The sequence below is a fragment of the Phaethon aethereus genome, assembly GCF_964289735.1.
Source record: "Phaethon aethereus genome assembly, chromosome: 1".
Taxonomy (NCBI): Eukaryota; Metazoa; Chordata; class Aves; order Phaethontiformes; family Phaethontidae; genus Phaethon; species Phaethon aethereus.
Genome location: NC_138575.1, coordinates 133,855,427 through 133,878,439, shown reverse-complemented (window position 1 = coordinate 133,878,439; position 23,013 = coordinate 133,855,427). Strand labels below are relative to the sequence as shown.

General features: G+C 41.4%; 1 protein-coding gene across 1 annotated transcript in view; it reads right to left on the bottom strand.

Moving 5' to 3' along the window:
- Positions 1-11,313: 11,313 nt before the first annotated feature.
- The window catches only part of MAP7D2 (MAP7 domain containing 2), a gene marked incomplete at its 3' end in the record, with an annotated part of 83,728 nt that continues 72,028 nt past the window's right edge, over positions 11,314-23,013 (bottom strand). The window contains exons 10-17 of the mRNA XM_082013884.1: positions 18,370-18,602; positions 17,887-18,013; positions 16,420-16,624; positions 16,168-16,272; positions 14,931-14,984; positions 14,185-14,263; positions 13,300-13,486; positions 11,314-11,563 (exon numbers count right to left, since the gene is read on the bottom strand). Coding sequence (XP_081870010.1) covers positions 11,314-11,563; positions 13,300-13,486; positions 14,185-14,263; positions 14,931-14,984; positions 16,168-16,272; positions 16,420-16,624; positions 17,887-18,013; positions 18,370-18,602 — 1,240 coding nt within the window. The remainder of the gene's footprint in view (positions 11,564-13,299; positions 13,487-14,184; positions 14,264-14,930; positions 14,985-16,167; positions 16,273-16,419; positions 16,625-17,886; positions 18,014-18,369; positions 18,603-23,013) is intronic.

The following is a 23,013-nucleotide window of genomic DNA, read 5'->3' as shown; positions in this document are numbered from 1 at the left end:
CGCCCCTGGCGGCTGCCCTGCGGCCTCCTGCCGCGGTACCGCCTTCCCAGCAGCCACCGTGCGCCGGCCCGACTTGAGTGCTGTTTGGGGGAGGCGCCGGGTAGCTGCGGACCGGGCACTCGTTGCCGGCAGTGCGGAGAGGACGGGGGGCATTCAGCGCTCTGAGGAGCCCCTCAGCTGAGGAGCCCCGCGAAAAGCAGAACACCCCCCCTCCCGCGACACTTCCCAGCCGGCCCCGGACAGCGGCTGCTGGCTCCTGCCAGGGGCGGCCGGAGCGGGGCAGGCCCGAAGCGCCGGGGGTTGCTGGGGACACGTCTCCGTCCCGGTCCCGGCCCCGGTCCCGGTCCCGGCCCTTTCGCCGGTCTCGGCTGCGACGCGCTGGGCGCGGAAGGCCCGGGCAGAGGCAACGCCGCGGCCTCCGAGCTCAGTCCCTGCGGCGCTGTGGCGAGGCCGCCCGGGTGGACGCGGCCGCGACGCTGGCAGCCGGGCCGCCGGTGAGACGGACGCGGCTTTACGTGTCACGGGATGCTGCTGGGAGGCCCCGGTGGCCTCTTCCAAGGCTTTTCCCTCCCCCCCCCCGCCCCGTTTCTTGGTGTGCCTGTCCGAGCGTGCACCGATTCCAGCAGCTGGGTTTGAAGGCGCGCTCCTTTCCCGGTGGCTGGGCCACGCTGCCTTGGTAGTCAGTCGCAACAGGCCTGCGGGTTAAGTGAGTTGAGGGTTTTTTCCCTTGGGAGCTGTAAACAGCAGGAAGCACGCACCGATGCTTACCGAAGCCCTTCTGAAGTAAAGATCACGTAAAACCACATGTAAAAGGAGACACTGACGCTATCTAGATTACATTAGGCATCCAAGGCTGTTGGTCAAGGATCGTTGAATACTGGTTTGGTGTATTGTCAGATCAACTCGTTAATAGAAAATTGATTCAGATCAGATCCAGGCACAAGCTTTTGTTTTAGCCCAAGCACAGAACTGACGTTGATTTTGTATTTTTACAGTAGCTGCAGGAAGATGGGTGATGCCTGATATGGCATCGTTAGAGCAGCACAGGCAGATGATACCTGATCTGGTGTAAAGTTTGCCAGAACCAAGTTAGCCTGTCAACATTTTTTTCAAACAGATAAATTTAAACCCAATAAAGAGCCAGAGTCAACACTCTGTGTTACGTCGTCTTGACATTTCTGATGCAGCTCAGAGACATAGTGCTGTGCTTACTCTATCATCAAACCATGGCCTAACAGGTTGGAGATGGATGTTTAAATTCAGTGGACAAAGAGTGGAGAAGAAGGGTTACCTACTGTTGACCCCTTAGTTAGACGTACTTCAAAGAGGTAGCCGCAGTTTATTTAAGTTCCCAATACCAGCATGGGCTGCCAACTTTGGCTATCCTTCGGACTTTTAGCTGCTGACATCTTGCGTTCCTTTTATAGGACTGACCTTTCAGCAGAGCATTATCTTCCCGTTTCCATGTTCTCAACCTTGACAGAGTTGCTGTAGGTAAGACCAAGGTATTCCTCTTCACAGCTCTAAATCTGGTTGCTGCCTTTGAGTGTTTGCAGGATCCTGCTCAGTTCCTGTCCTGGATTTGCTGGGATAGAATAGTAAAATCAGATTTCAGTTCATGAAAGCTGCATTTCTGAGGAGACTGCAGCACCTGTTACTGTGAGAACAAAGTTGATAAGACACTTTGTTTTAGCTCATGGCCAGCCACGGTATGTGGGTTTCCATGGTGATCAAGGCCTCCAGCAGTTTTGAGATAGCCAGGAGGAACGGAGGCCAAGGCAGCTGAGCCAGGCTGGACAACGGAAGTATTCCATACCATAAATGTCACGCTCGCTATAAACTGGGGAGTCTGCTGGGACCGGCTCTCCCTCCCTCAATGGCCGCCAGCCCTGGAGGGTCTCGCCCGTCGCTCTGCCCCTGAGGCCAGCTCTCCCTGCGCCGGAGCTGTGCTGCTCGCAGTGCTCGCCCACCTGCGTTCGCTGCTGCGAGCCCACAGCTCGCGACCATTATCTCGGCTGAGTATAACTCTGTACTTTATATTGCTTTAGTATTAATACTAGTTTTATTGTTTTATTAAACCTATTTCTATTTCAACCCATTTGAACCCACGGGTTTCCTTTTTTCCCCCCCATTTCCCTTTCTCAGCTGAGAGGGGGTTTTTGGGGGATAGAGCAAGTGCTAGTGCTTAGTCCAGAGGTGGGCGAAACCAAGACAGTTCCTTAGGCCTTTTTAGACTAGCTAAAACACGAGGAACCCCACATAGTTGCCATACAAAATAATTTCACACATCTTCACCAAAACACTTGGCCATTTTCATAAGAGAAGCATATAGAAGTGTAAGGTTATTTTTAAATTCAGTAGTAGTGTCTTCCCAATTAAAAGGGACTGCAAAAGATTTATTTAACTATATGGCATAGAAATACAGTTGCAAGCTGCACTAAACAATGCTTACTTCCCCTTCACCTTGTTGATGTTTTTGTTAACAGGAGCTCAGGGTGAGAACTAGACAGAGTGAGCTTTAGATCGAGCAAGTGAGACTGAAGCGGGCACATGCTGTTAATCTGCACTTTCCTAAAGAAACCTGGGCCAGCCTGCAGGGCTCAACCAGATAATGCGTAGTGCTAGTTTGGCATACCTCTTACAGTGCGCAGAGTAATCTCTGTATAGGCAGCTATGGCTTCGTTGGCAAGACTAGGGAAGTCAAATTAACAGAAAAAGAAAAGATTTGGGTTTATTCCCTACTTCATCTGGTGTGGTGGTCAGACGCGTCACTTGAAGCAAAAACTGGCCCAAAGAAGTAACTATGGACAACCCACCCCTACGTGCATATGAGAACTTCTATGTTACATAAACTAAATTGTTAAGCTTCTTTATTTGAATTGGCCACATACGGTCTTGGTCCAATATAAATTTATCCTGATGGATAGCATTAAGTAAGTACAAAAGGGTCTCAATGGGTGAGACCGTGTAGTCTAACAAAACAAGAACTTACACTTTACAAAATTAGATTACTATTCAAAGCAGTGTCTATTAGTAGTTCCACAGCATCGTTATTCTCCATCTCTAAATTGTGAAGGCTATTCTATTGCACAAGACTTGGCAATTGCTGCTTATTAAGACTAATTATTTTAATCTATTTCCATGTTTTTTTCTAATTAAGTATCATTAGAATAGAGAACAGCTTTCATATTCCTTTAATGTTTAATTTAGTAAACATTCCCTTTGGAAAGAGCCTGGTTGCAGTTTGCATGCTAAATACTTGGAAGTGATGAATGGAAGTCACCTAGAATTCAAAGGCAGAAACTAGCCTTGGATAGCAGACAGATCCTGCATATCTCTTCTTTCAAGGAGGCATTTTGTTTTCCACATAAAACATTACTATCAGAGCTGAACTTTGCTGAACCATATTATGTTAATTTTTTTCTTTTTTTTTAAGAAGTGGAAATAAAACTTTCCTTGATCCCTGGCAAGGTCGGGCACAGAAGCAGGCAGAGCAAGGGAGCCTGCACTGTGCTGGGGAGCACAGCCTGGGCTTTCCCACACTGCCAAGCTCACCACCACGGCAGCCGCTGCTGAATGCCTGTTCTCCACCGAGGTGGACTAGATGAATGAAATTAAAAGCTCTTTGTAGGGACTGAGTTAGCTTGGTTGTCATTCACTTTGGTGTCTGCAGACAGAGCCCGTAGATGATAACATTTACAGGGGTAAAAGCACACTGGAGCAGTGAAGGAGAGTCTGGTGGAGTCAATGTCTGCAAAGGCAAGATCCGCCATCGAGAACTGCTGTCCAAGGGTAATCATAGGTTTACCAGCCAACCTCTCAGAACATCTAAAGGGAAATGTTTTGTTTGTACTTCACTATCTTATTACACCTCCTGATAAGACTTGGGTGGCTTCGTTAACTTTGATCTCTGCTTTTGGAGGAGTTTCACATTTATGCTTTCTTCTTCCACTTCTCACCCACCCCTACCCCTTAGCACAACCAGGCGTTTTTGTCTTTGCGTTATATCAAAATACTTTTGCCAAATGATGAAGCATGTCTCCTGTCTTGAAACGAGAGCGAGCTGCCTAATTGTTTGCAGACACACTACTCGTTTGCTTCTTCTAATTAAAAAAAATAGTATTTCTATCATTCAGTGAAACAAAATTAGCTAAACCTCTAAGCCCCCAGCAAAGGAGTGTCAGCTGTTTTACTTTATAGAAACCAAGATACTGGTGCTTAGGTATCTCCTGAGATTACTTGTCAAAATAACTTCAAATCTGTAACACCTCATCCAGACAAGGAGAGAATTTGGTCAAGGATAAAGTGAAAAATGCAAACAAGTTCAGTTGTAAGGACTTTCTTCAACAGCTTTCTGTGGAACTGACTTTTTTCAGTCTAGGCTCAGAGCAAGATAATGATTCCCTCCATAATTGAGGAAATAAGTCCTACATTATTTAGCTTTGAAATTTAAGGAAAGCTGTAAAGTAATCATTTAATTAAAACCCGAAGGAACGTGAGAGGATGACTGGCTGCATGACTTGGCTCCAATAGTATCACCAAATTACTTTCTAAAGAGAGCCTTTTAGTGAGGCTGGGCTCTCATGACGTAATGATGCCCTTATGTTTTATTTATGAGGTTATCATGACTTTTCCTGTAACAACACATGAAAACGGCACTGGTGCCGCTAGGCATACAGCCCGTGTAAACTCAGTAGGATTTTGGCAGTATGCCAGTGAAAACAATCTCAGTGTATGAATTAACACCAATGTGTGACATAAATACAGTAACAGGATTTTAAAAGCAAAGGCTTTGAACCAGGCTTGTCATCCAAGAGGCCACAGCAGATGGATTTGAGGAAGAAGGCAGAGGTGCAGAAAGGCTGCGTTTCTTCGCCTGTGCAAGAGCCCAATCTTGGAAAGGTGACAGAAGGAGAAATTGCAGTGAAACAGCAGGATGAGAAGTCCGAGGAGAGACCAAGTTTCAAAGCGTCCAGCTTGGCAGGACGTTGTGGGCATGATGGATACTAATTTGTCTTCAGAATTTTAACAGTAATTACTTATTAGTAAATATGTGCAAAGTATCTTAGCATTCTTCAGTGACTGTTACCTTCACTCATCCTGCTTCCCCTCTCTCATTCCATCAACTCATTTATTTGCTAAATCCACCAGCAGTTTCATTTGCTGCAGGACACTTTGTGCTCTAAAAACCAGCACTGGTCCAAGAACATCAGCATAAATTAACCTTGTGAAAATGTAGGTTAGAAGTGCAAATGTTTCTTGCCAAAAGGAAAGAAATTCTGACCTGGTCTTCACCTGGGGAAGTTTTAGCCGTTTCTGACCAGGATTATACTCATTGCCTGTGCCAGTGGTGCTTCACTGTGATCCTTGACACACTACTGCGGGTATTCAGTCTCCAAAAGACTCCTCAGATTTGTTGTTTCTCTGCCAGCTGTGGTGTGGGCAGTCTCTGTCCAGGAACTGAGAAAACAAACTCACTCCAACAGGCAACCACCAGAATTTGTATTCTCTTGGATTTGTGTATTTGAATCGGTAAGAGATTTAAGAAAATAAAAAGAAGGAAAAGGGAAGAGTGAAAACAGTTCTCGAGATCTCACACCAGGAAAATTAGGAATAACTCCACAGAATTTATTGGTATAAACCCTCACAGCTCTGCATATTTGAGGTGCTAATAATGATATTTCAGACAATGTTGTCACATGTATTTTAAAAGAGAGAAGTTATTCTGAAAAGGGATGTGTGAACATAATGTTAATATGGTGTTACAGATATTGCCCTGATCCTGCTTACTGTGCTACTTATGTATTGAATTTGGTGAGAGTTGCTGTTATTTCTATGAAAAAAAGAGAGGAAATACTGCCGGAAATACTTGTAATTTCCCTGATTGTGAACATCTTGCCCATTAATTTCTTTCTTCAGTGATGTAATTTTGGGTTCTTGGGTCCGTTCCTGTACAACATTAATCACCTACAACTGCCACTGACTTCAAGTTACTCCTTTTAGGCACAGCAAGAAGATACAGGTGGTAACGCAAAGCTTCTGGTTTGAGCGATTCATGCAACTATTTTACAAACTTATTCTTAGAGCACTTCATAGATCACACAGCACATTGCTTATCATTTCCTTCTATTCATTGAATTTCTCCTGCATCACAGTTGTTTTTTCTTGGGAAATCATTAAGGCTTGATTTCAGCAGTGATACGTATCTATTTTTGTAAGGCTCCCAAATGAACACCACACACTAGTTTTCAGTGTTTATTTTGATCCTGAAAATAATAGGCCTCAGGTAATCATCAAGCCCACTAGCTTAAAAACATTACTACCTCAATCTTGAATCATTAGAAGTAGTATAAAATGTATTATTATACTTTGGTACTACAAACTGGAGAACAAACAAGGCAAATGAGAAGAAAACAAGTGTCAAAAATTATTCTGGTGGTCAAGAAACCATTTTCTTATATTTTATGTAATTATTTTAAATGCTTAAACATCCTTTCTCAGTGTTTCTACCTGCAATTTTAAGGGCTTTTACACTTAACGTGTTGCTTCAACAGACAAGTTAAATTGCCCAACTGGGTGAATAGCATCACCTCCTCTCCAGCTATAGGAGATCATAATGATAAATGATGGGATAAAAAAGCGTGGCGGAGACGAACATTGTGGCTCATGGTGTTCTGGACTGGTATTATTACCACTAACAGCAATAACAAAAGTGCATCTGAGAATCTCAAGGTTTGTATTATTTTTAAGTGTATGTATGCCAGAGAAATGGAATGAATTTGAAACCTGTTTTGCTTAAGATTAAAATCCAGAGAAAATTGCATGCAGTCATAATATACATTATATTTTCCAGATTTTTGCATAGTGGCCCAGCAGTAATAAATTTTTCATAATTGACTATTGATACTGAAAACCAACAGCCCCAAACATCAGGTAACTGCTGTTTATATGTATCTGCGTGCACACACACACTCACAGAGGCAGCACAGGTGAACAACCACCCTCCATGTTGGTTTTGGGGGCAACCAACAGCTTGAACCACATTGTTCTAAAATGAGAGCGAAGAAAGAGTTTTTCAGTCTCTGCGTGGTTCCTGCACAGGGAGGGATAAGAAGCGAGGCAGAGGTCCCGCAGGTGGCCACAGCAGGAGCAGGAGCAGGAGCAGCGTAGCCCCACGGACCCCTTTGTGCCGCTCACCGGACAGTCCCCCTCCTGCGCCGGGTATGGGCCGCGGCTTCGAGCAAACGAGCAGCAGACCTCGCAGAGCACGTAGTCTTCAGCTCTTGCGTAGGAAACCATTTACGTTCTAATTCGGGGAAGGGACCGCAGTTTAAACTGTTATGGGAAGGATGTCTTCTGCTTGGGTTTCCAGGCTGCCTTGCAGCGCTGAAGCCCCAGAGACGTCCTGGGAGCTCGTGCCCGGTGCGGAAGGCCTCTGCGCTCCCGGGGGCCCGCGGGGCCAGGAAGCAGCAGGAGCGGCGGCGGGGTGCCCGGGCTGCGGACGCCGGCAAGGCTGGGAGCTGGGACTGTGGCGGGGGGAAGCAGGGAAGGGCGCTGCCTCTCCTCAGGAGAGGTGGCGGGGGAAGATCCCCACCACGCCATCCGCAGCAGCCGCCTGCGCCGTTTCTGTTGCTTTCTCCGCACATGTAATTCGTACGGTCCCAAGAGAGAGGGTGGTATTCCCCCGCTTTGAGCCCTGCATCGCTAAGTGAAAATGCAGCCTGGGGGTCCAGATCCACCACTCACTGATGCCATTTTGTTTTGGAATGGACTTGCCAGGGAGCCAGGAGGCCTGCTCAGGGCCTTTGTGGGGGCCTGAGACAGGCCTTGGGTGCCGCTTCCCGGGGCAACACCCCTGAAAGTGCTGAACCTAATCAGAGAGCTACTGTGATGCCCAATTACCTCATAGCTATCATTTATCTATGTATTAAAAACTTGTAATAGTTATACTTGTTATGGAAAATAAATCCAGGAAAGGACAGTAGCAGTGACAGATTCTCCTGTTTTGCAGATCACTTTATAAAAATAATCTGAAAAAAATCCATTCATCCATTTATAAATACATTTATAAAAATCCATTCATAAAAATCCGTTCAAGGATCGCCACTCTAATTAATCTTTTTCCCTTGCTGCTTCTCACAGCTTGATTCTCAAGTGCTTTATACCAGAACAGCTCTACCAAGGACTTATGTGAATCACTAGTGAGCCTGTACCACAGTTTCAAGACCACTGCCAAATTAAAAGTAAAGCTCATTGCGCGGACTTGAATCACAGCAGCAAACGCTCATATTGGTATGAAGAAGTTACATCCTCAAAAGCAAAAGGTAGAAGTGATTCAGCCTTATCGTGCTTCCTTTAATCTTAGTAAATAATTGAGTGGACAAATCACATGAATGGCTCAAGAGTTAGTAAGAGTGAGATGAACTGTCACTATGGAAAGTATTAATATACTTCATATTAAGAGTAGATTAATTTTTAATTTTGGCTGAAGTTATGACTTAAAAAAAATTAAAAATTGTAGAACATTTCCCCTCAGCGTTTCACTAGAAAACTAATGGCATCTCCAGACTGTCTTTTTTCTAAGCAGCAGTATGTGCATGTAGCTTGAAGAGAAGTTCAGCATTTATGTTATGGGTACCCTTACAGAACAGCTCTTGCACATTCAACAGAACAGCGTCTACCGGCCACGACTCCCAAGTTTTCTTTTCCTTGTTTTCTTTGCCAAGTAATATCCCAGAGAGCAGAGCAAACTGGCTTGTATAATGTCGCTAGCACCCTGAATGCCAGTTTGGAAGCCCTCACCTTCAGGCTCTTCTGCTACTAGTCTGCATTTCTTCTGTGTATTGGCAAGACTTCAGAAAGCAAATTAGTACATGGCAAAGGAAACAATGGTGAAATATTTTGAGGCTCTGACAATCACTCCTTCATTCAGTATTACACCCTCCTTCAGAAAACACCTCAGAAAAAATTAACATACATGGATTTTTAAATTAGTTGCATTTTTGCTGGGAGGAAAAAAGCTAAGAAACAAGATAGATTCATAAATGAAAATGTATTTCACCTTTATACATGCTATACATTTCATGCAAATACAGAAATCTACATGTTATACAATGACACCATAATAAAATATAATGTGACATTTGTCAAACACAATGTATCACAGCAAAACAAACCGTTTTTGTTTGTTTATTATTTAGGAAATAGATGAAGGACTAATTTGGAAGACACAATACCATGCTACAGCTTACTGCACAGTCAAAAGAAAGTATTCCTCTGAAGTACACTAACATAAATAGAGCTGGATTGTGTAGGTATGATTTCTTTATACATCGCACATAATGTCATTAGTTACTTTCCCGTTGCTGGCTTTTAAAAGTGTGAGAACGGGGCTACAACTAAGCTCAAGCTATGCTGTGAACTCCCTTACATGTGAAAAAGAAAAAAAGAAAGAAGTCAAACCCGCACCTCCCTCCCTCAAGTTTTCACTACTTTTGTGTTAGTTTCCAGAGAGTTGTATTTATAATTTATTCTTAGAAGGAAATGGACAAAAGTGTCCTCAAAGCAGCACATGGTCTAGCATAAAGTTATCTTAGTTCAACAGAAATAAAGTTAACACTGTATGGCACATAGTGTCTAGAATTTATACATCTTTATGTGAATTTTTCCATACAGATGCTTACAGAACGTCAAGGGGACCAGCCGTGTTCCCCGTGTGTGACCCAGCCTTTGTGTTTCTGCTGCAACTTTTGCATATTGTTTTGCTGCTGACTAAATCTTGTTTTGCTGAGCCTATAGGAAGACAAAATACTTCTCCATGTGATAGAAAGCCTGCTGGTATTAATCAAGTGTCTGCATCTTCAAAGACTAACATGTTATCTCACCCCCTCGATGACTCACTTGAATCTACTACAGCTATACTATATATATATATATATTAAGGGATTACATTAGGCATTTTGCCTACTTTGTTTACAGGTGTTATACAAGTATGTTTTTAAACACATAGTTGATAGTCGCTCCCAGAGTAATTAATATTAACCAGTAAGTGCCACTAGTGACTAAAAGTATCAACATAACTATAACGGGATAGCTCCCACACTCCACAAGCAGTAAGAAGGCTCTTTTACTTCCAGCAGCTGTGTATTTGTCAAGCCTCTTCAGCTATAGTTATGAATTATACACCTGCATAAAAGTTCCCAATAACTCCTTATTAAAGACCAAAAAAAGATAGGCACAAAACTAAAGTACAGTATATTATTTCATTTCAATGCACTGTGGGCAAACCTCATCATTATTTACATGAAAAAGATGTCTAAATGAATGTATGGTAAAGCTTAAGGAAGAATTATTTCAAAATAAACTGCACAAGTAAAAATCACAGTGAAGTGTTGAGATGAATTTTAAATTAGAAGAGGAAATAAGTGCTTTATTAGCAGCTAAAGCTCAAATTCTAATGCGCACACAGCCTTCCCTGAAACCATCAAGGCTCTAGATCATTGGTTTCTACCAAAAGCAGCCAGTTATTCAATATATTCCCTGGGAAGACAAAGTTATATTCAGCTCTGATTATTTGAAATCCAGTGTTCAAGGACTGCAGAAGTTTTTTCAAGTGACAAGCTCATATTTTACTGCCAGTAGCATCACAGGGATATATATCCTCCACAAATGGCTACCTCTGTCAATTAAAAAAAAAAGAGAGAAGAATATCAAGTCAGCTATGCAAGTTAGATGACGTCAGTTTTGTAATTTAGAATACACTCTTTCAAAAACACTGATTGTGGCATTGTACTTTGAAACCGTCACTGAAGCCTACTATGCTTTCTTACCATGCCAGCTTTCCAGGATCAGTGAGTCTACACCGTGCTGCAAGTATTTACAGCAGCAGAAAAGAGGAAGCAGCAACAGTTACTACCATTTTCTAGGCTGGCCCCACTTTTAACTGTTTTCTTCATGCAAATAGGCTCCAAAGACTTATAGGAAAGGCATTGTATTAATGAAGAAAAACCCCCCAACTCTTCTCACTATATTCTGAATGCATAAAGGAAATGTTTCCATTTACCAGATAATTTTGGTTGCTATGATACGTTGAGTTTGCATACGATACCAATTTACAAAGAGCTGCAAATATGAAAGATTATGCTGAATTTAAATATCTAGGAGACCAGCTTTCGCCCTCTCTCCACATATGCTGTTTACAATTGCTGTATTTTTCAGGGAAGCTCATAAGTAATCACAGCAATTTATCATCTCTAAGATGTTTCTCACAATACTGTACTGTACCTTTAACTGTTCTGCTGAAAAGCGAGGTTGTCAACAGATAGAATTAAGTGTATTTTCCTGTCCTGGACTGTTAAATCCCTCAATCAAGTTTTTGTTACAGTCATCTAGGCTAATGGTATCACTGGACATCTTGGAGTAGGTAGCTTGGCCTGTGAAATCCAAGAGATCTTCAAGAGCCTTGGCATTACTTGTCCCATTTTGGTCCAAAGAAACACCGGGCATGAGTTCATTCATGGGTGAGTATTCGGGGATAGAGATGAGTTCTTCTTTTGAAACCGGGCTATACAAAAGATAAATGAAAGGAAGATGCAGAATAAGAGGTGTGTAACTTTTCATTATTTTTTCATAATTTTTGCAAAATTTTCATCAAACTAATCTTCTGATGTCCAAAAATTGCCACTTAATCTTCAAGCCAGCTGCAGCAAGACTTTACCTAGAGTATGTCCCAATCTAAAAAAAAAAAAAAAAAAAAAGAGGTTTCCCTCTTTTCAGGGAAAAGGCCAGGGCTCAGGATAGAAGGTCATACTTAATCTATATTCCTTAGAGATTAAGGTTTGTGGTAGCTGTATGGTGTGTACACTCATCTCCTACAAACACATTTCTGGTAGTTTACTGAATTGAGTTTACTGATCACTCATTATTTCAGTCCTTGCACCATTCCCTTACCTAAATGTTTATTGCATCTTGCAGATTATTGTCCTGACCCTGCAAACATTTACCTAAAGCACTCAGACCTCACAACTTAAATAAAAAGTTATTTCTTAAGACCTTATGATACACTTCAGATATAGAAATCCCAGAATTTAATTTAAGAAGTGCTGCAACCAGTTGATGCTTTGCTGAGACTAGTAAGGCTAGTCCATTTCCGTTTGGAGAAAAGCAGGCAGAGGAAGGATTTCACAAAGATTTCTAAAAACATGGAAGGGGCGGTGGATAAGTTGAGGGCAAAACTACTGTGCATGAAATCCTGCAACACAAAACCCAAGGAATGCTGAATGCCACTAGTAAGAAACTGTATTTAACACAGATCAAAGAATATAATTTACCTAGTGAGACTGTACTGTGGAACTGGCTGCCAGATGAGGTCCTGGATGCAAACATTATCGACTAGTTGAAAAAGGAGTCAGATGAACTCATGGGCAACATGTCCATCAGTGGCTATTTAAAAAGCCAAGGCACAGCTGTACTCTCTAACATCCCTAACGAAACACTTCTGTGTGGTCTTAGATTGCAGAAAGTGGTGGGCTCAGGTGCTCTCCCTATAACTATTTTTTATTATTGAACCTCTCTGAGACCAAATAATGGGCTATATAGACTTCTGGTCTGTCCCAATAGGGCACTTATTATGTATTTATGCATATTTACTGGAAATACTGAAACAGTATGAGAGGTTCAGTTGGCTTACTGATTAAGGAAGAACCGCATAAAAATGCCATGTTTAAAATTCAGAGCCAGCTTTCTCATAGCAGCCTTAAATTATCCACTTCCTTCTTTCTTGCAAGTCCTTCCATCAAAGTCCAACGGTATTTAATACACACTAAGTTTTTTACTGATTTCCATACATTTGTTCCAGTTAAGTACTTACAATTCTAAATTCATTATTTTCTTTATTCTCTTTGTCTGGAGGGAGAAAAGCTCATGCATCACAGCTATGCAGTCTTGAGACAAATAAAAAAAATAGTGACATCAGGGTAATATCTACACTAGCTACTTTCAGGGAACAATCTGAAAGGTTTGGACAAACTTGTATGGAATCCATAAGTAAGGACTGTAGAAGGATTTCCGAGCCTCGCCCCCTTGCCAAATATGTGAAAGTGAGAGGAGCTTGTGTGGACTCCTGTCTAAAACAACCAATTTGCATTTTGACAGGAGTGGAGTACACCACAGTAGACACCTGATTGCCCCATTGCGGGGTAGGTGAGAAGAGCAGCAGTAAAGTATTAACAACGGTAACGGAAAACATTGTGTGTGTCTAATATGAACTCCACAATTTCTATTGGTAGATACGGTCGGTACCTCACGTCCATGGACTGAACCTCATCAGTTGAATCCTCCATGCTGTTAGATTTCCCATCAACAGCGTCCAGCTGAATAAGTCCTGGAACTGACTTTAGTCCATTAGTAACTACATCTTGGGAAGGGAGTAGGGAGGCAGCACTTTCTAAGCTTTTAGTTTTCAGGCAGGTTGCCAATCCATTGATTTCTATAAAAGAAGATTAGAAATTATGACAGTAGCAACTTCTTTATTTAAATAGTTTAAAAAAAATCACAAATGCTTTTAAGTTACAGATCGAGTCAAAAGGAAGACTGACAAAATGCAGTAGGACTCAATTTCGTCTATGACTCATCATACTACAGCGTCAATCCTCTTTTTCACTCTAAAATTGCTCTTTTTGCTACAATCTTTTAAATTTCAGGAAACAGGAAGCGAATGTATTATCTTTTATGCCATGTACTAAAAGTCTGAGCCTGGGGAACTAAACAAAATATAGATAAATGCCAGATATAGATATTTTATTTAAGAATTCTTTAAATACACATGCTTTTTTCATCAAGTGAAATTAACTGTAAGATTTAGAGCAATGCTATAAAAAGCTAGCAAGCTTAGTTGTGTGCAAAAATTTTCTACCTACAAAATTTGAAGGCAGATTGCAACACCCAAACCTATTGGCAGACTTGAACTTCTGATTTACAGAAATGCTATGTCAGGTACTAAAATGGAGGAAAAACTTGCTTCTGCTTATGTGGCAGAACAAAGCTGAGTCCCCAGTTTTTAAGATTTGTCACTGATGCAAACGTAGCTGTTCTTTTTGAGATGAAAGCAAAGAACCTGTGATAATACTGCTCTGTCTGAGGTTACAAAACTCTGACAACAGATCAGAAAAATATGGCAATTTTTACCTGGCTGGTTGAGAACAAGGGCCTTTGGCTGCTTTTCCACGTTCAAAGTTGATGGTACCTCCAGCTTTGGTTCTTCCTTCTGTAATCAAGTAATGAGTCAACCATATTAGATGAAGGACTGTAACCTTCATGGAACTGACTGGACTCAAAACTTGTGAGACTGCCCAGGGCCATGGGGTGGTCAAAGGTCACCGACAGCATGAGAGTTTGGGGTTTTTTTTTTACTTTTAATTAGGCATAGGAGTTTTTACTATTTAACTTCAAAAAGAAAACTTTCTCTGCAAGTAACCAAAGAAACATCTTCCTTAGTAGAAAACTTAGAATAGAAGTAAAAACTTGACCCTGTCACTTCCTAGCTGGACACAATTGCCTTGTTCTCAATCCTACATTCCTGGCAGGCTTAACACAGAGAGCTCAGTTACTAATTCACTGCCTGGTACAAAGCACGAGAAGATATATCACAGCAGCGAACATTACAGCTCCAGCATCAAAGAATGGGCTCTTGCCACCTTGCTAGATAGTGAGGGAGGTAAGTGCAACAGTTGCATAAAGCCATGTCTCTGTAGCAGTGGCACAACAATAACTGTGACACAGCGACAGTCATTCTCAGTTTAAAATGTCACTAAAATTTGGGTATAGAGTGTACCTCAGTATACCTACTAACATGGAACTACTCTAGAGTTTAGTTTTCACATATGGGTAACAAAACAAAACAAAAAACCCTGCAACCACACAGTGTTTCATACCTTTATTTCTGGTGTTTCACTCCTCCTTGTTCTCTTCATTATTTCATCTATTCTCTAGAAATCAAAATAAACCGGAGGATGAGAAGGCAGACAGAATATTTAACACAAGAGACTGATAAAGTAGAAAAAAGGTCAAAAATAAAAACCTTTCTCTACTGTCATGACCTCATCCCTGCCTGTCTTGAAAAAGGGAGAATAAATAAGAAAAATAAAGAAAACCAAAGACAGAGAACACCTGGGAGCTGGCTTTCACACATCAGATCTCATAGAACATGACTTTCTCAGTAGATGCAATTTAGAGACAAGCATTTTAATACCAGGTGTTTGCACTTCTGCATTGTGCTCAGCTATTATTTTCATCTAATTGCTTTTCCAACTATTTCCAAACAGCTGCTTTAAAAATAGTTAGGCTTTTTGGAATAGAAGAATAAAATTAAATATCTGAAGTTATAGTTGCTGGAAATGTATAAAGCATTACACTAAAATACTTTTTTTCCCTTTGTTCATTAAAAAAACATTGTCTCTTTGCAGTACTGTGAAAGGAAACTTTCAGATTTAAAGACACTTTGGTTTCGTACTCTAATCTGCAACATGCCTCCAGCTCAGGGGTAAACAGTTAAAAATAACATATTGGAATAACATATATGGAAAGATGACCTTTTACAACCAAAGGCTCTGCAGCTCTGCAGTTGTTCTCTCTTTCCTGCCACAGAGCTGTACATAAAGCTAAGTTACGCAGCTCCAGCCATTTCCTTGTGCGGTAGTTGCCAGCAGGTAGGCCCTGTTGCCTCTGCATAATGCAACCAGAGACAAGCCAGGTGGGAGAAAACCTGTTTGTTAATCTCATTAACTTTCTCAATTAATGCCACAGAGCTTTTGTTGAGTAAGTTTTCAAACAAAGTAACTCATGTTCCTCAACAGTCTGTGATGTCCTGCATTGGGTTTGCCTTGGCATGCCATTCTCTGTTTGTCTCAGGCATTTAACTTTGTGGGTAGAGGCTAATTCTGTGTTTGCTCTGTACCTAGTAGAAAGTCATTTGCCTTTGGCAATTCCACTTTGTTACAAATTTTGATGTCCACATTCCCCTAACATGCAAGTAGCAAACACTAAGTTAGGCATAAATGTCAATCTATAATACCTCCAGATTGTTATTTCTTCATACTATTGGGTACTTCCTGGGTTATGTATTTAAACAAGAAATGAAATAATTATCCTAAATGAGATGCAAATATCTACCTTCTTCCGCTCCAGTCTTTCTTGCTCAATTTGCTGCATGATTTGTTCCCTTTCAAGACGGAGTTGTTCAGCTGCCTCACGGGCTTTGATTTCTGCTTCTTCCCTCTAATCAAAATGTGTAAAATACAACAGGGCCATTATTTATTTCAGGCAGATTACCAGATACTAGAAAGTATTTATTTATATGCATATATAAATATACGTATACATATATATGTATATAAAGTTTCACATTTGTGTTTGAGATGGTACCTGTTTCTCAAGTTTGGCTTGGAGCTCTTTTTCTTGCTTTACTTTTAGCATTTGTTCTTCCTCAGCTCTTCTCCTGGCTTCCTCTTCTGCCTTTTTTCTAGCCGCTGCTTCTTCACGTTTTCTTTCCTCCTCCTTCTTATGAGCCTCTTCCTCTAGACGAAGCCTTTCTTCTTCTGCCTTTCTCTTCTGTTCTTCTCTTTCAAGCCTGCAAAAAATATAACAGTATGTTTAAAAGGTTTCATCTTGTTTAGCATGAATCCTATTGTATGGCATACAATCAGCAGTAACTGATAATATATGCATCAGCACACATTTTCATGAAAAATTACGATATAACGAAGAGGATGAGCACATGCCCAGAATTCAGGTTGCTATCAAGTTTCTATTCCAATCTTATTTTCACTACCTAAAGTATTTCCTAAAAATTATAATTTCCCTTGGAAAAAAAAGGTATCATCAAAGAAAAGAAAACATTTACACTCCAGTTTCAATTAGAGCTTCAGTAATAGAAACGTCCCCCTTCCCTTGTACTTCACACACAGAATGCTGGTGTCTACAAACAAGCCAGTACTTTTTTCCTTCATTTCACTCGAAGATAAACAGATTGGATAAGTAGCAGCAAACAAAGTCCACAAAACACAGTGGTACACTAGAAAAAGTGGGTCTAAACTCCACCTGTGTCATTCCCTGGCCCACTCAGGGACCTCACACTCCTTTGTCACTGCATTCAAGAGCTGCTTTGACAGCTGATCATTCTCATCCTTGCATATCAGGGATTCAGGAAGTATTTCCAAATTTCCCCTCCCGCCCATTATTGAAAAATAAGAAACAGACAAAGTTGAATGTAGATGTGCAGAGTTAGTGATTTAGTATTAGGGGCTTGAAGGAAAGGCATGATTTGTCTATGCTTGCAACCAGCATCCAATGTGGAGAACAACCTAAAAGCTTGCTCTCAGAACAGAGCCAGAATGTCACTGCTTAGACACAGCAACCTTCATTGTGCCTGCATGCTTAAAGCCCTCAGCTGCCTACAACAGAGTGGGCAGGGAGATGAACTTCAGGTTCATTTGTTGAACAATACAAGCCTTTCCATTTAAGGTGTATACTACCACTGCAAGACTATTTCTTCTACATGAACTACCTCATTTAAAACTGCCTCAAATATTTTTTTATAATGTAAAATAGTTCAGGTATGTCCATGCTGCAATGTATGCTACACTGCAGTGTGGACATACCTGAAGCATTTGGATGAGTAATAGTTTATTCAGGCTTCTTAAAGAGGCCAAATTATTATTTTCTAACTTCACTAGTCATAAAGACTGCAAAAGACACTAATGAATAATGGGTCCAGGTTGAAAGAAATTAACACTTACATGTAAGCTCCCACCTTGAATCTGAAACCACCAGAATCTTCAATGATACAGGTTAAATTATTAGGTAATAATTTTCACAAATCGAAAGAGATACCTTTCCTGTTCTTCTCTTTCCTGTCTCTCCCTTTCTTCTTGTTCTTTTTGCAGGCGAGCCTGTCGTCTTTTTTCAGCTAGAATTTTTGAAGCTTCTTCTGCATCAGTTGTTCCTGCCATGATCTTTCCTGGGAGAAGACGACCGAGTGTAGAAAGTGAGGCAGGGAACTGAGAGTGCCCAGCAGTTCCGCACTCACACAGACACCTCGTACGACACCTTTGCTTTTCAAAAACATACCTCAGCACTTTCAGCAGATAGAATATGGGATAGGCAAAATCCACCCCTGGATTTTAGCATTTTCACATCCTCATGAACAAGTGTTTTTCATACATGGGTAACCCTTGTGCAAACTATACATTTTCTGGTTCCAGTATGTACCTTTACACGCTCTCATAAGCCTATGACTTAGCAGCTTCATGAAAAGAACAGTTCATCACTGTTTGAAAGCCTCAGGGGCCCATGACACCTTGCAGTAAGACTCACCTTCACTATTTTCAGTCTTAACTGCAGAAGGCGCATGCTTCTCGGAAGCCACCTGGCCTGCCTCATCAGTGCGTGCTCCTGGGGATTTTTGGTTACTGACATTTTCTTTCTCCTTGTCTGCTTTCTTTTTAGGCGTTTCCTGGTTGAGATTAGAAGTAGCACGATGCTTCACAGGAGAAGCTGGATATTGTTTGGCGTTTTTAGGAGACTGAGGGTAAGTCTTTGCAACTGTCCTGATGCAGGAAAACAAAAAATTAAAACAGGGCGTTCATTATGCAACATGGAATGAAGTTCTGTCTTTACATGTATCATTCTTTCTCGTCCCTGGCTACATACTAACATCAGTTGTTTTCAAGCAGTTATCCCTGTTGAAATGCAGGGAATTGCTATGCAAGTGCAGATTACAGAAAATTCTCGTTTAAAAAGACCAATAATACTAAGTTTTAGGAAAGAGATATGATATCATGTACTACCCAAACCCAATAATTTTCATAATGGCCATTTCATAACAATTTTGTCAACATTACTGTATTCAATAGTCCGTCTCAACATTTAAAACAAAGCTATAGCTGCTTTCTCTCTGCAGCAATTATAATGAGTTGCAATGTGCTGCTTTCATCTGAATACAGCCTTCTCAAACACGGTCTAACAATACCTGATTTTCCAAAATAGGACCAAATATTACTATACACCAAGGTAAACTGGGCACCACAAGAAGAGACAGAACTGACCGAACCATTGTGCAGTCAGCTCCACTGTTTCAGTTAGCGCTTTAATCAGCACCAAAACAATAGACTTGGCTCAAAACTCAGCCCCTGCAACCTTTCACAGGGATGCACTTGTGGTGGGATGGCAACGCACAGCAGCAGCACAGCCAACGGTTCGTTTGGCTGTTGCATACTTTAGGTGAAATGATAACCTTGAAGCCAGTTCTGGGAAAGCAGAAGAGAAAAGATACTTGATATTCACTGAAAATATGTGCCCATTAAAGAGAACAGATTACGAGGAAACATAAAACTACACACAAACATCATTTATTATTTACGTAACACCAGTAACTAGCACTAAATACTTGTAACATGAAGAAAGGCTGAGCTCTGTGACTAAGTGCCATGGAAGTAAAGAGATTACAATCTCAAAATAATGATTTATGTGAGTCCCATTACAATCCTGTATTAAAGTGAACATTACAGATGTTTTAACCTTCCTCATGGATATGCAATTAGGATATAAATTTATTACCCTTTATCACTTTTTTAATCTACACAATATAGAGTTTCATACACTATAACATATTTTCTGGACTATACACTCATTCTGGCAGACCACAAGCATGAAAAACATGGACAATGGCTGAAAATTAATGGACTGGACTGGAAAGATTTTTATAGATGTAGCTATAGGATTGTGTGGACAGAGACTACTATAACCAGAACAGCATTTTCATTACAGAGCAGACAAAAATTAAACATCTTTCAACACCCCTGCCCCTGCAATTCAAGAATTCAGGAGAAGAAAAGGTTATTTTCCACCATATTATGCTGCATGTGAAAGAAGTCGAGACACCAGAGTACAGAGAGCTCATTCAGAGCTGCCCAGTTTGCGGGGAGGAAAAGACTGCAGACTATTGCACCACTTGTACTCTCTTATTCCCACTGAAGAGCCATCACAAACTCCAAAAAGCCCCTGAGCTGGTGGAACAGTAGCACCCAACTAAATTTGGAAGTTCAGGTCAGGTACCCTCTGCCTGCAAGGCCAGGAGCTCCTTGTCAGCTCATGTCCTCGCCCTTGGTCCTTGCCTGAGCTAAGCTGTAGGTGCACTGGTACCCAGCCTCCTAACCTGCTGATCCGGACCTAATGTCCTGGCTTGTCCTTGGACTTGCCTCCTTAAGGCCTATCACTGGACTCTTGGCTGACCCCGGTCACCATCACCAGACCTGCCCTGGTCACTTCTTTTGTCTGCTGTGGGACGGGATCCTGTGGGTGAGGTCCTTGTCTGCCTTGCTGCCACCCACGGCTCCTGGCTCGCCCTGCCTTGCAGGGCAGCCTGCTCCTGCTGCTCCCTGACAGAAACAGGCTTTGGAAGATGTGGACAGGCAAGTCTGTTTCCAGCTCTTTTAAACAACGGCAATGGGAGAAGCCAATGAGATTGGTTGGTGTTGACCCAATCTGGTTTTAGCATTGTCTTTAGTTTTCTCTTTAGGATATAAAGGAAGGCAGAGATGTCAAGGCCCCACCTACATATGTATGTCTCACATGTGCCTCACCATTACAGTAATTTCCAACTACATTTCATAAAAACATAATATGTAAATAAAAAACAAACAGCCTTTCTTATGGCTTCTCTGCAACCTTTCTTTAGCTTCTTGCTAATCAGACATTTCTTCAAATCATAGTCTCTTTTTGCTGTCTTTGGTTTACATTTCCAGCTTTACCACACATTCCTTGCAATGCTTTTTATTTAACTTGTTGTGACAGAAGGAGCAAAACAGTCACATAATGAAGGTTGAGTCATTTTCAGTATTAGCATGGAAATAATTGTTCTCTAATAACGACATGACAATCAAATTAAAAAGGTTGGTAGGAAGGAGTCTAGTCATGAGAGCGACCTATCTTGCACTGCATAGGAATTAGAGTAGGCTGGCTGCACAACTTACCTGCTGGACTAGAAACATGTGCTGAATCTATTAGTTAAGTAATGCATCTTTGAACTTTTAGACCTACAGAAATTTTTTCTTACAGCCCTTTGGCCAGAGGAACAAGAAACAAGTACGGCTTATGCTTAGGTTTAAAATTGTTTTATTTTTGCCCAGGGAGAAAAGGGATGTAATGAAACCGTGGTAAGAATGTGGGAATGCAGAAGCGTGCCTGATGAGGATCAGAGAATTAAGACAACAAGTCCCCAAAATCCAAGAAGTGGCAGCATGTTAGTTGTCTGAGAGTTGGCTCTTCTCAGTCACTAGGTTTTACAGGGGAATACAGAAGTACAGGAAGCATCTTCCTCCCTCCAGGACGTCTTAGTTTTCTCAGGTAACTGCCCTGTGTTGCCATGGGGGCAGCAGCTTCTAAGAAGCCATTCTCATCATGACACCTACAGGCACTGACAACAACCTCTATCATGTCTGAGGATCCACTGGTCCTTAAATTACAATGGCTCTTACTCAATTAAAAGAGGGATACCAGAGATAGCCCATACTGCAGAAGAGTGTCTCAGGAAGAGTACAAGAGGGGTTCTGACCTTACTTTTGCTAAGCATAGAAAATAAAGTACAGGTAGCACACGAGTCAGAGGTCACATCCAATTTTGTCCATAAACAGCAAAGCAGAGAACAGCCTGCTTTCTTGAAAAGCCAGGTATGTGACAGGTCATCAGTTATGGCAGTTCAGAAGGCTGACTTTAAATCAGAGATCTGCAGCAATGCCAGAGCTGCACTATTTTTTTCCTCCCTATCTCCCTATTAATTGAACAAAAGCTCCGCTGAAACCACACCAAGGACTTGCATGTGCTCAAGTCTGCTTTCTGAGATTGCTCTGATCACAAGCTGTTCCTGGGGTTCTGACATTTTTGCTCTGCTATCTCTGATATTTCTCAAAAGCAGTTTTCTTTCACTCTCAGTTTTGATCTTTTCTAGCCAGAGACAGATGCATTTCTCTTTCATATTTCTTCAGAGACTACAAACTCAGCATAGGTCTATAGAATAGTTATTTTGATAGCTGCATTGTTACAGATATTTTCAAAATCTTGAATTAGCCCGTTCTCTAGCTAGCTGCTAAAAAAAACCCCACCTCAAAATAGTCCTGATCCAACATTGTTTTTACCTTTCCAAGGCAAAACAATGATCAAGAGTAGTAAATCTGGGGCACTACAGGACGCAGAAGCTACTTCTGTGAGAAATTCACCACATGCAGACACCTTCCTTATAGGTTGTTTTTAAAACTTTTAGAAGTTTGGGCTTTTTTGTACTACCCCAGGTTTATAGTTCATCGGTATTCTGCAATTTGATTGAGCATGTACACTTCTGATGTCAAAGTGTTCCCTAATGGCTGCAGTGGAACCACCAAGTTACAGGTTCAGTTAGTGAAACTGAGTAAAGGACAGTGAGAAGAAGAAAGAACCACCAAGTTACAGGTTCAGTTAGTGAAACTGAGTAAAGGACAGTGATGCAGACTGGGAACTGGAAAAGAACCAAGAATCACCACCCGCCAGCAGCGCTGCAGTCCCTTTTCCCTTTCCCCCTGCCCCTTTCTCCTCATACGAGGTAATGCTTTGGCAAAATAACGTAATGCAGAGGCTTGTCAGAGCTTTCCATTTTTATTCACTGGCTTGTACTATGGCTTACCTGAAGACACTTAAAACTAAATCCTGCTTCCTTGACTCAGCCAGTTCCCATTGATTTCAAAGGGACTATTTACCCAAAGGCACGTGAAGGACACAGGCTTTATTGCTTTGCCGATCTATAAGATATGACACTTACCTATTCTCTGAGGGATACTGCAAGAATAAACTAATTAAAGTCTAGACCTTTGAAGATGAAGCATCAAAAAATTTTACAAAAAACCCTGATATTATTGATCTTGCAAAAGATCTGAAGAACAGGAGCACTTTACACAATCAGTATCTAATAGCAATTGTAAAAATAAAACA